At 41.0% G+C, this 14261-nt stretch overlaps 1 protein-coding gene across 3 annotated transcripts in view; it reads left to right on the top strand.

Annotated features, from left to right (window-relative positions):
* Window positions 1-11536, top strand: part of fubp3 (far upstream element (FUSE) binding protein 3) — a 27550-nt gene extending 16014 nt beyond the window's left edge. Inside the window, exons 4-19 of one of the 3 annotated variants that reach the window (XM_047809234.1) lie at window positions 1717-1766; window positions 2753-2824; window positions 3007-3064; window positions 3144-3279; window positions 3398-3496; window positions 3571-3678; window positions 3775-3877; window positions 4839-4939; window positions 5250-5388; window positions 6787-6947; window positions 7527-7600; window positions 7696-7772; window positions 8040-8108; window positions 8281-8352; window positions 8583-8781; window positions 9902-11536. In XM_047809234.1, coding sequence (XP_047665190.1) covers window positions 1717-1766; window positions 2753-2824; window positions 3007-3064; window positions 3144-3279; window positions 3398-3496; window positions 3571-3678; window positions 3775-3877; window positions 4839-4939; window positions 5250-5388; window positions 6787-6947; window positions 7527-7600; window positions 7696-7772; window positions 8040-8108; window positions 8281-8352; window positions 8583-8749 — 1486 coding nt within the window. In that variant the 3' untranslated portion in view covers window positions 8750-8781; window positions 9902-11536. The remainder of the gene's footprint in view (window positions 1-1716; window positions 1767-2752; window positions 2825-3006; window positions 3065-3143; window positions 3280-3397; window positions 3497-3570; window positions 3679-3774; window positions 3878-4838; window positions 4940-5249; window positions 5389-6786; window positions 6948-7526; window positions 7601-7695; window positions 7773-8039; window positions 8109-8280; window positions 8353-8582; window positions 8782-9901) is intronic. The other 2 variants (XM_027136689.2, XM_047809235.1) reach the window with 2 other exon arrangements.
* The last annotated feature ends 2725 nt before the right edge of the window (window positions 11537-14261 follow it).

The following is a 14261-nucleotide window of genomic DNA, read 5'->3' as shown; positions in this document are numbered from 1 at the left end:
TGTGTGTGTGTCTGTATGGTAGTGTGTGTGTGTGTGTGTGTGTGTGTGTGTGTCTGTATGGTAGTGTGTGTGTGTGTGTGTGTGTGTGTCTGTATGGTAGTGTGTGTGTGTGTGTCTGTATGGTAGTGTGTGTGTGTGTGTGTGTGTGTCTGTATGGTAGTGTGTGTGTGTCTGTATGGTAGTGTGTGTGTGTCTGTATGGTAGTGTGTGTGTGTCTGTATGGTAGTGTGTGTGTGTCTGTATGGTAGTGTGTGTGTGTCTGTATGGTAGTGTGTGTGTGTCTGTATGGTAGTGTGTGTGTGTCTGTATGGTAGTGTGTGTGTGTCTGTATGGTAGTGTGTGTGTGTCTGTATGGTAGTGTGTGTGTGTCTGTATGGTAGTGTGTGTGTGTCTGTATGGTAGTGTGTGTGTGTCTGTATGGTAGTGTGTGTGTGTCTGTATGGTAGTGTGTGTGTGTCTGTATGGTAGTGTGTGTGTGTCTGTATGGTTGTGTGTGTGTGTCTGTATGGTTGTGTGTGTGTGTCTGTATGGTAGTGTGTGTGTGTGTGTGTCTGTATGTGTGTGTGTGTGTCTGTATGGTAGTGTGTGTGTGTGTGTGTCTGTATGGTAGTGTGTGTGTGTGTCTGTATGGTAGTGTGTGTGTGTGTCTGTATGGTAGTGTGTGTGTGTGTCTGTATGGTAGTGTGTGTGTGTGTCTGTATGGTAGTGTGTGTGTGTGTGTGTGTGTCTGTATGGTAGTGTGTGTGTGTGTGTGTGTCTGTATGGTAGTGTGTGTGTGTGTGTGTGTCTGTATGGTAGTGTGTGTGTGTGTGTGTGTCTGTATGGTAGTGTGTGTGTGTGTGTGTCTGTATGGTAGTGTGTGTGTGTGTGTGTGTCTGTATGGTAGTGTGTGTGTGTGTGTGTGTCTGTATGGTAGTGTGTGTGTGTGTCTGTATGGTAGTGTGTGTGTGTGTGTGTGTCTGTATGGTAGTGTGTGTGTGTGTGTGTGTGTGTGTGTCTGTATGGTAGTGTGTGTGTGTGTCTGTATGGTAGTGTGTGTGTGTGTGTGTGTGTGTCTGTATGGTAGTGTGTGTGTGTGTGTGTGTGTCTGTATGTTAGGGGGTGTGTGTGGGTGTGTCTGTATGTTAGGGGGTGTGTGTATGTTAGTGTGTGTCTGTATGTTAGGGTGGGTGTGTCTGTATGTTAGTGTGTGTCTGTATGTTAGGGTGTGTGTGTATGTTAGTGTGTGTTGGGGGGGGTGTTGGGGTGTGTGTGTGTGTTGGGGGGGATGTGTATGTGTGTGTTGGGGGGGGTGTGTATGTGTGTGTTGGGGGGGGTGTGGGGATTAGTGTGTAGGTTACACACACACACACACATATATATAATGTATGTTTGTTTCTGAAATGTATTTCCTTACTTGCTAAATTTTTTTTGATTTTGATAATTATTTTCTTTTCATTCTTATCTTTCTTTTCATCTTTATTTATTTTTATCCTGTGGCATTTACTTTTCAGTTCTCAGTAGTTTGTGTGTATTTAAGTGAAAATTTGCCTGCCATCATATTTTATTTAAAAAAAAAAAAAAAAAAAGTGTTCAGCTTTAGTGTCGTTTCCTCATATATTTATATGGCAGTTTAGAAAGTGTAGAAATTGCAGGTTGTTGACTAATTACATAAGCCGCTCTCTTTTGTGCCGTCGTGATGATGTGCTATAATTTGATTTCTTTCCTTTTGTCCAGGGCTATAATAACAGAAGACTTCAAAGTGCCTGATAAGATGGTGGGCTACAGTAAGTACAGCTAGGAGAGGTTTTTTCCCCCTCGCTGAAACATAATTGGAACGAATTAGAGACTTTTAAGAAGCTGAGTCTTTTTTTGGGTGTTGGGGGGGGGGGGGGTCTTTGCTGTGTTCACTTGGTTCTAGATACAGCAGTAGTACAGTGCTAGCTTGTGTTTAAATTCTAGCACAGTTAAGTACACGGGTCTGAGGGGTTACAGTAGTGACCCTAACCAGCTGTCTGGGGTAAAATAATAAAGCTCTCTCACGCACTCATTTTCTACCGCTTATCCGAACTTCTCGGGTCACGGTGAGCCTGTGCCTATCTCGGGCGTCATCGGGCATCGAGGCAGGATACACCCTGGACGGAGTGCCGGCACACACACACACTCTTTCACTCACACACGCACACTACGGACAATTTTCCAAAGATGCCAATCAACCTACCATACATGTCTTTGGACCGGGGGAGGAAACCGGAGTACCCGGAAGAAACCCCCGAGGCACGGGGAGAACATGCAAACTCCACACACACAAGGTGGAGGCGGGAATCGAACCCCCAACCCTGGAGGTGTGAGGCGAACGTGCTAACCACTAAGCCACCATGCCCCCCCAATAATAAAGCTAATCTTGCTATAAAAAAAAATATTTTAGCATAAAGCAAAAGAGTGTTTTTATGTTAAGGTGTTTTGTATTTCATTTTTCACAACAGACATTAGCCCTTGTGGGCCACACAGTTATTAGAAAATACTTAAAAAATAATTTACAATAATAAAATAATCTGGCTACAAACAGCGTGTTTTATTCTTAGCATATTACATGCACATGCCTAGTGGGTTTTAATGCGGTCCTTTTCATTTTATTTATTAAACCAGAAAATAATGAATCAATTAATTGATTATTTTATTAGTGATAAAAAAAATAAAATGTTTTTAATTTACAGGAAATGAGATTGGATTTTTTTCAATTTCTTGATTTCTTTTCCTCTGTCGTTTTTAGTTATTGGCCGTGGTGGTGAGCAGATCACTCGAATCCAATTGGAATCCGGGTGCAAGATCCAGATTGCTGCCGGTGTGTTTTCACCCCTCGATACACCATACACACACCTGTATAATCCCCACCCTTGTTTAAATCTCACATCACAAGCTGATGACCTCATCGTCTATGGTCAAGAGCTATCGTCTTTCTTTATTGTGTATAGCCGAGTGTTTTTTTGTTTGGTAAATAATGTGGGTTGTGTGTTGCTCCTGTAGACAGTGGAGGTATGATGGACCGGCCTTGCACCTTGACCGGGAGTCCAGAGAGCATTGAGTAAGCTTGCATATTGTGTGTGTGTGTGTGTACACAAGTTTAGCCTTCCGTGATCCTGATCTGTGTTTGTGTCCATCAGCCAGGCGAAGCGTCTGCTCAGTCAGATCGTGGAGCGATGCCGGAACGGGAACGAAACCAGCCAGGACGTCTTGATTCCCGCCAGCAAAGTGGGTCTCGTTATCGGGAAAGGAGGAGACACCATTAAACAACTTCAGGTGTGTTATTTGTACAGCAATAACTTAAAATTCACATTCCCATACAGCTTGGATGTTGCTCCTTCGTTAAACAATTAAACTCTTTCCCTTTTCCCCCTCCTGTGTTGTTTGCCTTCAGGAGAGGACAGGAGTGAAGATGGTCATGATTCAGGATGGTCCCATGCCCACTGGAGCTGACAAGCCCTTGAGAATCTCTGGCGATCCCTACAAAGTGCAGGTGAGTCATCGGTCACGTGCTGCGGTGTGATGGCGGTTGTTGGGTTTTGAGGCTAACTCGTCCGTTTCCTGCAGCAAGCACGAGAGCTGGTAGCAGAGATCATCCGGGATAAGGACCAGGGAGACTTCAGGGCTGGACGACTGGGAGACTTCGGCTCAAGGCTGGGAGGAACCAGTCTGGATGTAAGAACACACACACACCAACACACACACACTGTTTGTTTTAACCGTTTTACATTGCGTATCGTGACCCGTTCTTACGTTTGTGTGCTTGGACAGGTGGCGGTTCCCAGGTTCGCTGTGGGCATAGTCATCGGCAGGAACGGAGAGATGATCAAGAAGATCCAGAACGATGCCGGTGTGAGGATCCAGTTCAAACCTGGTCAGTGTGGCTATAGCACTTCTCATTATTTCTTCTAAATGAACACTTTGTCTGTAAAAAAAAAAAAAAAAAAAAGCTCGGACGTAAATTTAAATTCCAATTTTTAGCTGCACTTTATGTACATTTTAAGTGCACTTTGGTCCATTTGTGTAAAGAAGTGCGCAAGTAAAATTCACTTAACATCTGAAAAGGCAGAACATCAGTATTTCTCTCGCTGTGCTGAAGCTTGGGCATGTGCAGACACGTTTACCTCAAACAAATCTCTTAAGTCTGTAAAGAGGACACGGCGTAACAGGCTGCTGAAGCGTTCAAGGCATTAAAGGAGATTAATGATGCTCCAAGTTATATCGCGTGTGTCTCAGCAGGAGAGCGACATGAATACGTACGTCGTGTCGGAGCACCGAACGATCGCGTAGCCGAGTGAGCCGCGCTGAACGGTCACCGGTTTCTAAAGTTCTTCTTCTGGGAGATTTAAGCAACACAATTGGTTTAATTAACACTTCAAGGGTCAACACACATCGTCTCTTATCGCTATAAATCACCATCGAGCTTGATTTGGCTTCGCTCGGCCATCATCCGACTTTGTGAAAATGGGTTCAGCTACAGAAAATAGACGTGTGGGTTGGTTGGTTTGTTTGGGGTTTTTTTCCCCCCAAATGTGGAAAAATATTGGCACACTTTGTTTTGGTAACATGCTGCACTTAAAAAAAAAATGTTTCAGGATAAATGCTCAGGATAATTTAATAAAATATCTAGATTTAGTTTACTTTACCGTTGAGGGTTATGTTATAGTTAAATATTTCTGTAGAAGGACAGTCCTGGTATTGGATTTATTGATGACTCAAGCTGTGATACACAGGCCAAGTGCTTCTCCAAGTATCACCGTAAAACCTTCCGCTGGGAAAATAAATGGTTTACTTTTCTAAAGGTTTGTTTTTTTTTCCTACATCTCTGCTTTCAGACGACGGAATCAGTCCCGAGCGGATCGCTCAGGTAATGGGACAGCCGGATCGATGTCAGCACGCGGTTCACCTCATCAACGAGCTGGTCCACACAGCACAGGTACCTTTGCTTGCTTTGTGGCATGAAGTATTAAAGGTTGCTGAAACCCTGAATTATAAATCAGCATTTAAACCACACCTTTGTTAAACACACCAGTTGAAACAGTTCCGTATGACAAATAAAATGTTTTCGGAGCTTCAACAAAGTGTTTATTTTGGACCGATAGCTTCAATAAGGGTCCGATTTTAAATTTCCTTTCCGTTTTCATTCTTGGATGATTGATTTACTACATTTTCTAAAGCGATGCATTGTGCAAGACAGTGTTGTAAATGTCTTGTGTGTGTTTTATATTTTTTTGGTCCCTCCTCAGGAGCGTGATGGGTTTGGAGGTGCTCTGGGTCCCCGTGGTCGGGGGCGAGGTCGTGCTGACTGGAACATGGCTCCGGGAGGACTGCAGGAAGTGACCTACACGATACCGGCAGACAAGTGTGGCCTTGTGATTGGGAAAGGTAATGTGTTTGTGTGCGCCATGTTGTGCAATTATGTTATGGTTTTTTTTTAATTTTCTTTGGAAAGCGACAGGTGAAGACTTGCCCTGGTGCCGTGAAACATCTCACAGTGCTCGATTTGACTTATTATAGACAAAGGGTTCCTTTATGTTTATTGTTTACATTAATATGGTCAAACAAACATTAATTTGAAAGATCAAACGATATTATATATATTATACGATATCGATTTATTAAAAACTAGCGATGTCGTCGTCTACATATTTCCGTATGCTGGTATCCCTAATGTTATAACGCATTAACATGTGAAAGAGACGAAACCAGCGAGTCTGGATCTGATCCTCGCTCCTCTTTTTCCCCTGGTGATTAATATCACGATGATGCACCGCGTCTGTCGTCCTCGCCGCAGTTATACGGACGTGACTCGTCTGAAGTAAAATCTAAAACCTGGATTGTTTTCAAATTTGCTTATCTTGCCTTAAAAAAAAAAAAAAGACCTAATTTTCGGCGTGTGTGTGTGTGTTGCTGGGATTAATGGAAATGTTGGATTTAGATCAGTAGTTTAGAAATAAACACAAGTGCTCTTTTGTCAGGTTTTATTCCAAGGGGGGTCTTAATTCCCAACTTAAGTCTGAAACACACACCTCATTGTATACGCTAAGGGCTTTGCCAGAGCATCTTTTCAGTCCGTATTTAAGACCACCAGCAAAACACTCTCACGCTATTTAAGACCCCCTCCAAAAATTAAGCCCGTCCTGCATACGGCAGCCAGGACCAGGTCCAGTCCATGAACCAAGCGCTCAGGATCTTTATTCCGCTGGAGAGCTCATAATGGCTTCATTATTGCAGAAGTTAAATTTGTTTGACAATAGCTTAATGGCCCATGCTCAGTCCATCGGCCTTGGCAAGGAGTCCGAAAGAGGAGGGGATAGGTTGAGGAACGTTTTCAGCCAGGGGTCAGGTTGGGTCAAGCGAGCATCAGCCTGAAGTGAACAAACGTGTAATTGATGTTGGGGGACATCCCTGTTTCACCCCCACCCTCCATCGCCACCCACAGGAAGCTTTTTAAAGGCTTTGTTTCTGCACAGGGGACCATGAGACAAAGTCTCATCTCCTTGCCAACAGCTTTTCCCTTTAGATTGTGAAGAAAAGAATGGAAAGGCTTGGACTCGGAGGAGGATACGCTTTAAAATGTGCTCCGCCGCTGAGGAGAGCAGATCTTCTTGCACCACTAAGAACAATCCCGTGTCTGTCTCGTAGTTTCTAAACAAATTTCCAAACATTAAACATATTTCAAAAATAAATAAATAAATAAATAAATAAATAAATATATTCGTATCATTCTCTGTTGAACTTTTAAAGTTAAAAGAAAAATACCGTTGTTCCTGGGCTCCGCAGGTGGAGAGACTATTAAGAACATCAACCAGCAGTCTGGAGCTCATGTGGAGCTGCAGAGAAACCCTCCTCTCAACACCGACCCCAACGTGCGCATCTTCTCCATCAGAGGAACTCCACAGCAGATGGAGATGGCCAGGCAATTGATCGATGAGAAAATCGGGGTAGGTACCGTATCCTTGGACGTCTTTCGTCTATGTATCGCATTTTTCTTTCAGGAACACTGCAAAAGGGAAGTTTTATTAGGTTACTTTTCTATTGCCAAAAGATGCTCTCGTTTTTTCTCGACATTTTCTGAAAACGGTCTGCCATCTGGTTTACGTCGACCGGAGTCACGAGTTTGCTGTCGCTTTCGTCTCGTCTGTTCGTTAGCGTGACTTCAATACGCGTAAACAAGCACGACAAAGGTCGTTTTCGCTACGGATGAAGCCCTGAGACAGATTCTACCCTGATGTTAAACAAGTTAACGTGCATCTGTTTCTCCGAGCCACATTCGAGAGCTCGGTCTTGTCCTAATAAATTACATCAGACGCTCGTCGTTCGAGTCTGCCAGTCCTCTAGTTTGGTGGTCTTATTTTTTTCCATGCACCTATTTTGTTTTTTGCTGCACTCGCACCATGGGTAAGTGTGAAGGATTTATCCTGCCCACCGATCAATCAACTGGTAGTGCTTAATGGGGTGTGTTAGGACCTGTGTGTGTGACCTTTTGACCTGCTGATTCACTCTGCGTCCTCTTCATCCAGGCCTCAGGGATGGGAGGCAGCAGCAGCTTCGGCCTGAGTCCCTTCACCCAAGGGCCGAGCAACCCGCACCAGAAGTGAGCACGTTTTCTCTCGTTATACTACCTACAGCTTTCAGACTTTGAAAGAGTTCTGTTGAAAATTTGTTAAATTGTTTTGTTTTGTCTGCCAGCGGACCGCAGACTTTCATGACAGGAGGTTGGGGTACTACATACCAGACATGGCAGCCTCAGGGCCAGCAGGACCCCAGTGAGTACCGCACCAGCTCATTGTTTCTGTCACCGTACACAACCGAGGGCTTTAATTTAGGGGTTTTTTTTTCTCCCTTCATCCTTGTTGTATTTCCACTTATGGCATTAATTTATTGTTAATGTTTGAAATCTCCCCAAGCTTAGGATGCGACAGTGGGAAATTTTGTTATAAGAACTGAGGAATTGCATAAAAACAAGGAAAAGTAAATGGAAACAGTTTGTTGATCATCGTCTGCACTGTTCCTGCGTTTGTATCCGCTTTCAGGTCACAATGGCTCACAGACAGGACAGATGGATTATTCCAAAGCATGGGAGCAGTATTATAAGAAGCTAGGCGAGTAGCTTACACACCATCCTTAGATCCTCTCATGCATTTTGATTGATTTTAGCTATTTATTCATTCATTTCTACAAGCAGAAGTAGGTACATTTGATGTGATTTGCACACCCTGTATGTGAAAAGATTAAAATGACTCTTTTCATTACACTGTGTGTGTGTGTGTGTAGGTCAGCAGAGCCAAGCACAAAACACTGGTCCCGACTACAGCAAAGCTTGGGAGGAGTATTATAAGAAACAGGGTTAGTTCTTCACCTCTGAACTTAACCTTTATTGCTTGTGGTGTTTTTTTTTTTTTTTTATCTTTTAAGACTTTACGTGTCCTGTCTGATCAGGGATTTACATACTTAGCTTGATGTGTAATAGCGATTTTAGGACACAGTACTATAGTAGAAATTAAATGTGGAACGTACACAGGAAATGGGACGTTTTATTTAAATATGCTTTGTCTGTCTCTTTCTCTCGCTCTCAGGTCAGGCTCCAGGTCCTGGCTCTCAGCAGAGCTCCACTCCTGACTACAGTGCTGCCTGGATGGAGTATTACAGACAGCAGGGGGCTTATTATGGGCAGGGGGCACAGCACTCGCAGGCTCCAGGCCTTCAGGTATGGACAGAGACGCATGAGGACACAGACACATGAGGGGACAGATACGGCATAGATATAGAACACTGGTAAATATATACATGTGCAAAAGAAATGCACACACAGCACAGAGACTGATGTGACTGTTACATGTCAGAACACACACACACACACAGCACAGAGACTGACGTGACGGTTACATGTCAGAACACACACACACACAGAATGACGTGACGGTTGCATGTCAACACGCACACATAGCACAGAGACTGACGTGACGGTTACATGTCAACACACACACGCAGCACAGAGACTGACGTGACGGATGCATGTCAACACGCAGCACAGAGACTGACGTGACGGATACATGTCAACACGCAGCACAGAGACTGACGTGACGGTTACATGTCAGAACACACAGCACAGAGACTGACGTGACGGTTACATGTCAGAACACACAGCACAGAGACTGACGTGACTGTTACATGTCAGAACACACAGCACAGAGACTGACGTGACTGTTACATGTCAGAACACACAGCACAGAGACTGACGTGACTGTTACATGTCAGAACACACAAACACACAGCACAGAGACTGACGTGACGGTTACATGTCAGAACACACAGCACAGAGACTGACGTGACTGTTACATGTCAGAACACACAGCACAGAGACTGACGTGACTGTTGCATGTCAGAACACACAGCACAGAGACTGACGTGACTGTTACATGTCAGAACACACAAACACACAGCACAGAGACTGACGTGACGGTTACATGTCAGAACACACACACACAGCACAGGGACTGATGTGGTGGTTACATGTCAGAACATACACTTGTACAAACACAGCACAGGGACTGATGTGGTGGTCACATGTTGGAACATACACTTGTACAAACACAGCACAGGGACTGATGTGGTGGTCACATGTTGGAACACACACACGCACACACACACGGCACAAGGACTGATGTGACGGTCACACTTCAGAACATACACACACACAGCACAGGGACTGATGTGAAAGTTACATGCCAGAACAGACAGACACACACACACACACACACAGCACAGAGACTGATGTGGCGGTCACATGTTGGAACACACAGCACAGGGACTGACGTGACACGTTATGACAGAACTACGATGTAGAAACCCTGCAGAATCTCATATCTTAACCCACCTTGTTTCTCTCCTGTAGGATCATTAGAGCGGATACCTTTTCGTTGAAGATTTTTGAATGATTCAGAAGATGAAACAAACCTTTTGTAACAGAGGTTTCTAGATTTGCAACGCCTTGAAGACTTTTACTTTTTTTTTCCTTAGTGAGAAACACTAGCTGTAGAATGACTTATACAATTAAAAAGTAAGAAATATTTCTAAATCAGGAACGTAAAAAAAAAATTGTTACTAAATACTTGTGTACACCATTATTTGAATGAACAATATCCGGGATTCCTTTTTGGACAAACAGAGCTGTTTTTTTTTGTTTATTTGTTTGTTTTTTTCTTCTTTTCTTTGTTTTGTTTATTATTGGGGGTTTTTTTCTATCTTTTTAATTCAAGTGAAATGGCCAAAACGAAGCCCGGAATTGTGACATTTCAGCAATCGCAATATAATCTATTTTTTCTAGTTCTGTTGCAATAAACTCGTAATTGCCGGCTTAGCAGTCTTGAATCCATTTTCGTTTTGTTCTTGTCTTGAGATGTTTTAAGAATGTGTTTAAGAAAACAAAATACGTTTTTTTTTTCTTTCTTTTCCTTTTTACATAAAGCAATTTTTAATTCAGTGTGATGATTAAAAAAAAACTGTGATATTTTGTTACAGGAAAATGTGTTCTTTTGTTACACGATATAACGAGTGATGATGGCAAACCGCAGTCGATTCCTAATTTAATTCCTCTTGTGTTTTGTATTCTGTTTTTCATTGTCATTTTATTGTACTCTGGTTTAAAAAAAGGTGCAATATCTTATTTCATATTTGAAACAAAGATGGATTTCTAATATTTTGACAGATGTTTAACATGTAGTTCTTAGAATATTTTTTTTTTTTTAGGCGTATGGAAATGTAATGGCTAATTTTTTTATTACCTTGATCTGATATGGGAAATGGGGGGGGGGATCTTTGCATCTTGCATATTGTGAGTTTATTGCCTTTGCTATCTTGTAAAACTATGTATGTACACTCAGATACTTGACTAAATACTTTATTTAAATATATATGTAATTAAAAATCAAAGAAGTTTTTTTTTTTTTCCTCATGGAGTCATTTTTGCAGGAAAACTGTCCCTGTTTTTCTGTCTCTGTTTTCATACTGAAATTTTTTCAAAGATCGTGAATGTGTAATTTGAAATTTGATGTTGCATCTTGATATTATGGACAAAAAAGAACTGATAGGTTTTTATGTATGTTCTGTACTTTAACCCATTCAAGACTGCTAAGCCTTCCGAATCCTGTCTGTGTATTAATTGTAGGTTTTTTTTTTCTTTTTATATATATATATATTCTAAGTATTAAGATCAAACTTGTCTTATTTGGTACCAGCCGGCTCCCCGTCACCCCTCCACCAGTACACACTGTGGACTCGTGTACAGTCCGATGCTAATAACTTTTTAAGTAAAATAAATATTTTTTTTTTCTTTTTTTTCTTTTCTGCTCTGTGTGATCTAATATATGTATGAATGATTAGTCATGAATCAAAGCTAGTATTAACTTCATCGCTTAATGAAAAGGGATATTATAATTTTGAGGTTTTAATTTTAGTGTTTTTTTTTGTTTTGTTTTGTTTTTCCCCTCATGTGTACAGGTAACCGTGTATTAAAAACATCAAAAGACTACTTACTGTCTTTTTTTCTTTATTTTATGGGTTTTAGTTCTTTAGTTTTGGTTTCTGGAACTTTTCAGATACACACTTGAAGGGCCAAAATATCCCAAAAACTGGACAGTATCGATCTCTTCTTAAAGATGACTGTGTATGTAATTTACCGATTTGTATCACTTTGGGTGTTTATAGAAGAACTCTATTTTCTATGCTACTTTATTATAACCTTTAACAGCTGAAATAAATGGCGCACATGTTACATGTGGTAAGATGTAGCTTTATTTATGTACCGTTGTAGCTTTGTGCTGTTTTATTATTATTATTTGTTTCTCTCGTAGTTTGTCACAGTTTGGCATTAATTGATGTTTTTTTTTTTTTTTTTTTTTTAATTAATGAAATCAAGGAATAAAATCTGTTGCATCACAAGCCCAGTGACGGAGATGCTGCTGTTATAAAAGTCTGCTTGGGGGGGGGGGGGGGGGGGTTAATATGTAAGGAATAAAGCACTCGAGTGTTCTGTTATAGGAAGTGTGATGTGACCCGATGTGGAGTAACAAGGTGATTTTATTTTCCTATAATAGCACGTCTTGGAATTTTTTTTTCCTTCTTATACTACGTCAATTTGTCATTGATTTACATTTTCTTATGGATTAACTGACCCTTTTAAATTAGTTATAGAACGTACACGTGTTGGTTCCTGTTCTCACTTTTGCTACAGCAGCTATATAACCTGTCGTTAGCTCGCTGGCATCTCGTTGCTTTCTCCGGGAACGTGAGACAAAAAAATAAAGCTGCAGATTGTCATGTTTGTTTTAAAGAAGCCACAAACTTGTCTAAACTTTTCTGTCAAGAAATCGAGTGTTTACTGAAGAAACGGGGGGGAAAAAAACGGCCGATTTGCGTTTCTGATCTTGAAGACTGTTCCTTTGACGCTCTGACCAATCAGAATTGTGTGTGGCTAATTTCTCTGGTTTAAATTGAATTAACTGGAGGAGACGGTAGAGATGTTGCTTGTTGGTATTTATTTGTAGTCTCCATAGTTCCTGATTTATTAGACACTGTCTTCATTTGGCAGAAGATTGTAATTAGTCTTTGAGGTGAGGAGCTTCATGGCAGCACTGTATTGTCATTCGGTAAGTGTTCAGACAATTTTGTTTTTATTTTGTTTTCTTTCGATGTTTAAAGAAATACATCCAGCCTTAGACGTGAGTTTGAAAGATGAACTGATATCAAAATGTGATTTTAGCATTTAACCTCTTTTTCCAGCATATTCATATTTATCCCAGTGCTCACTTCATGACCTTTAAGCGAGCGGAGAGCAGGACTTACACCCGTCTGTTCTTCTCTGGTCGTGCGTTTTGGACCTCAGATGCACACATCTGTTCATTTCTGAAATATGAATCCTCATGAAATATCGATGGCATCAAGCATGATGTCTGTGTGAGGAGGGGGAAAAAAAACAGTTAAAAGTTCACGCTGATTATAAAAGACGAGAAGAAGAGAGTCGAATAGCAGCGAATTTGAGTCCTCAGGCTGGGAAATAAGAGGCCTGGTCTTATGGTGTACTGCCCAAGGCGGCGTTTCTCACGCTGCTCCTCAGGGACTCCAGACACTCTGCACTCGCTGCTGATCTCTAAAACTATGCAGATGAGAGCAGTGAAAGCAGAAATGTGGAAACACTGGCAATAAGTGAGACAGTGATATGTGTGGAAACTGAAATTCTGAAAGCAGGCCATCGCTGAAACTGAACTCGACAGATTAAGATTCTATAACAGACAAAAGACAAATGCGTCCTGCAAAAAGTTTCATATATACGTGTTCATTGTCCAAAAAATGTTCAACTGTTCTTCGGCTTCCGTTACAAGTCTGACATACAGGTAAAAATAATTAACATCCTTTGACACCTATGACATCTTCACCACCTATATATATATTTTTTTTTTACATCACCGTGATCTAAGTGGCATCTTGAACAACTTTATTACATATTAAACACTACAAATCTTTAAGCTATGTTTGAGGTAGAGATGCGTCTCAACTAGAACACATTTTGTTTAGATATTTTTTTAAAATACTGGATGGTTATTAAAAAAAAATACATAAAACACACTAAAATACATGACAAGGCGGTTAGGATCGTTACTAAACACTACATGCTATTTTTTATTTTTTTTTATCAATCTATTTTTATTTATTTATTTTCAGACCAATTTGTAAGGAGAGCGAACAAACTAATCTTCTACTCGAACATGGTATGATTGAATTGGAGCCTTAAAAAGTATCTCCAATATTAATACCTTAAACTTAACTTTTTCTGTGAACCTTTTCAGATCAATTTAAACACTTTCTACATAATACTTAAATTTCACTTTCTTATAATCTGGACCTATAATTCAGTAAGATTATGATGTAAAACCTTACAGATTTATGTATTAAGTCATTAAGTATATGAAATATATTTAATGTCTGGTGCGACGTGAAAAGCTAAAAGGTGGCTGTTTTATTGTAACGTTCAGGCCTGAAGGAATCGTTGTGTTCGTGTTGAGAGTTATCTGAGAGTAAAATCGAGGGGGTTTGCATAAGAGAAGTTTAATGAAGTCTCAGGACGCTGATGGAGATTCTTTCTTTGAGATGTATGTTGGATTTGTTGGTCAGATGATTAATGGAACACAGACAAACCTTGCCTCCAGGATTCTAACTCTGTGTGTGTGTAAATGCTGGTACACTTCTGCACTTTCTGT

The sequence above is a fragment of the Tachysurus fulvidraco genome, chromosome 26, assembly GCF_022655615.1.
Source record: "Tachysurus fulvidraco isolate hzauxx_2018 chromosome 26, HZAU_PFXX_2.0, whole genome shotgun sequence".
NCBI classification, from domain to species: domain Eukaryota; kingdom Metazoa; phylum Chordata; class Actinopteri; order Siluriformes; family Bagridae; genus Tachysurus; species Tachysurus fulvidraco.
The sequence above is the reverse complement of the archived record's forward strand: the minus strand, read 5'-3'. Positions and strand labels throughout refer to the sequence as shown.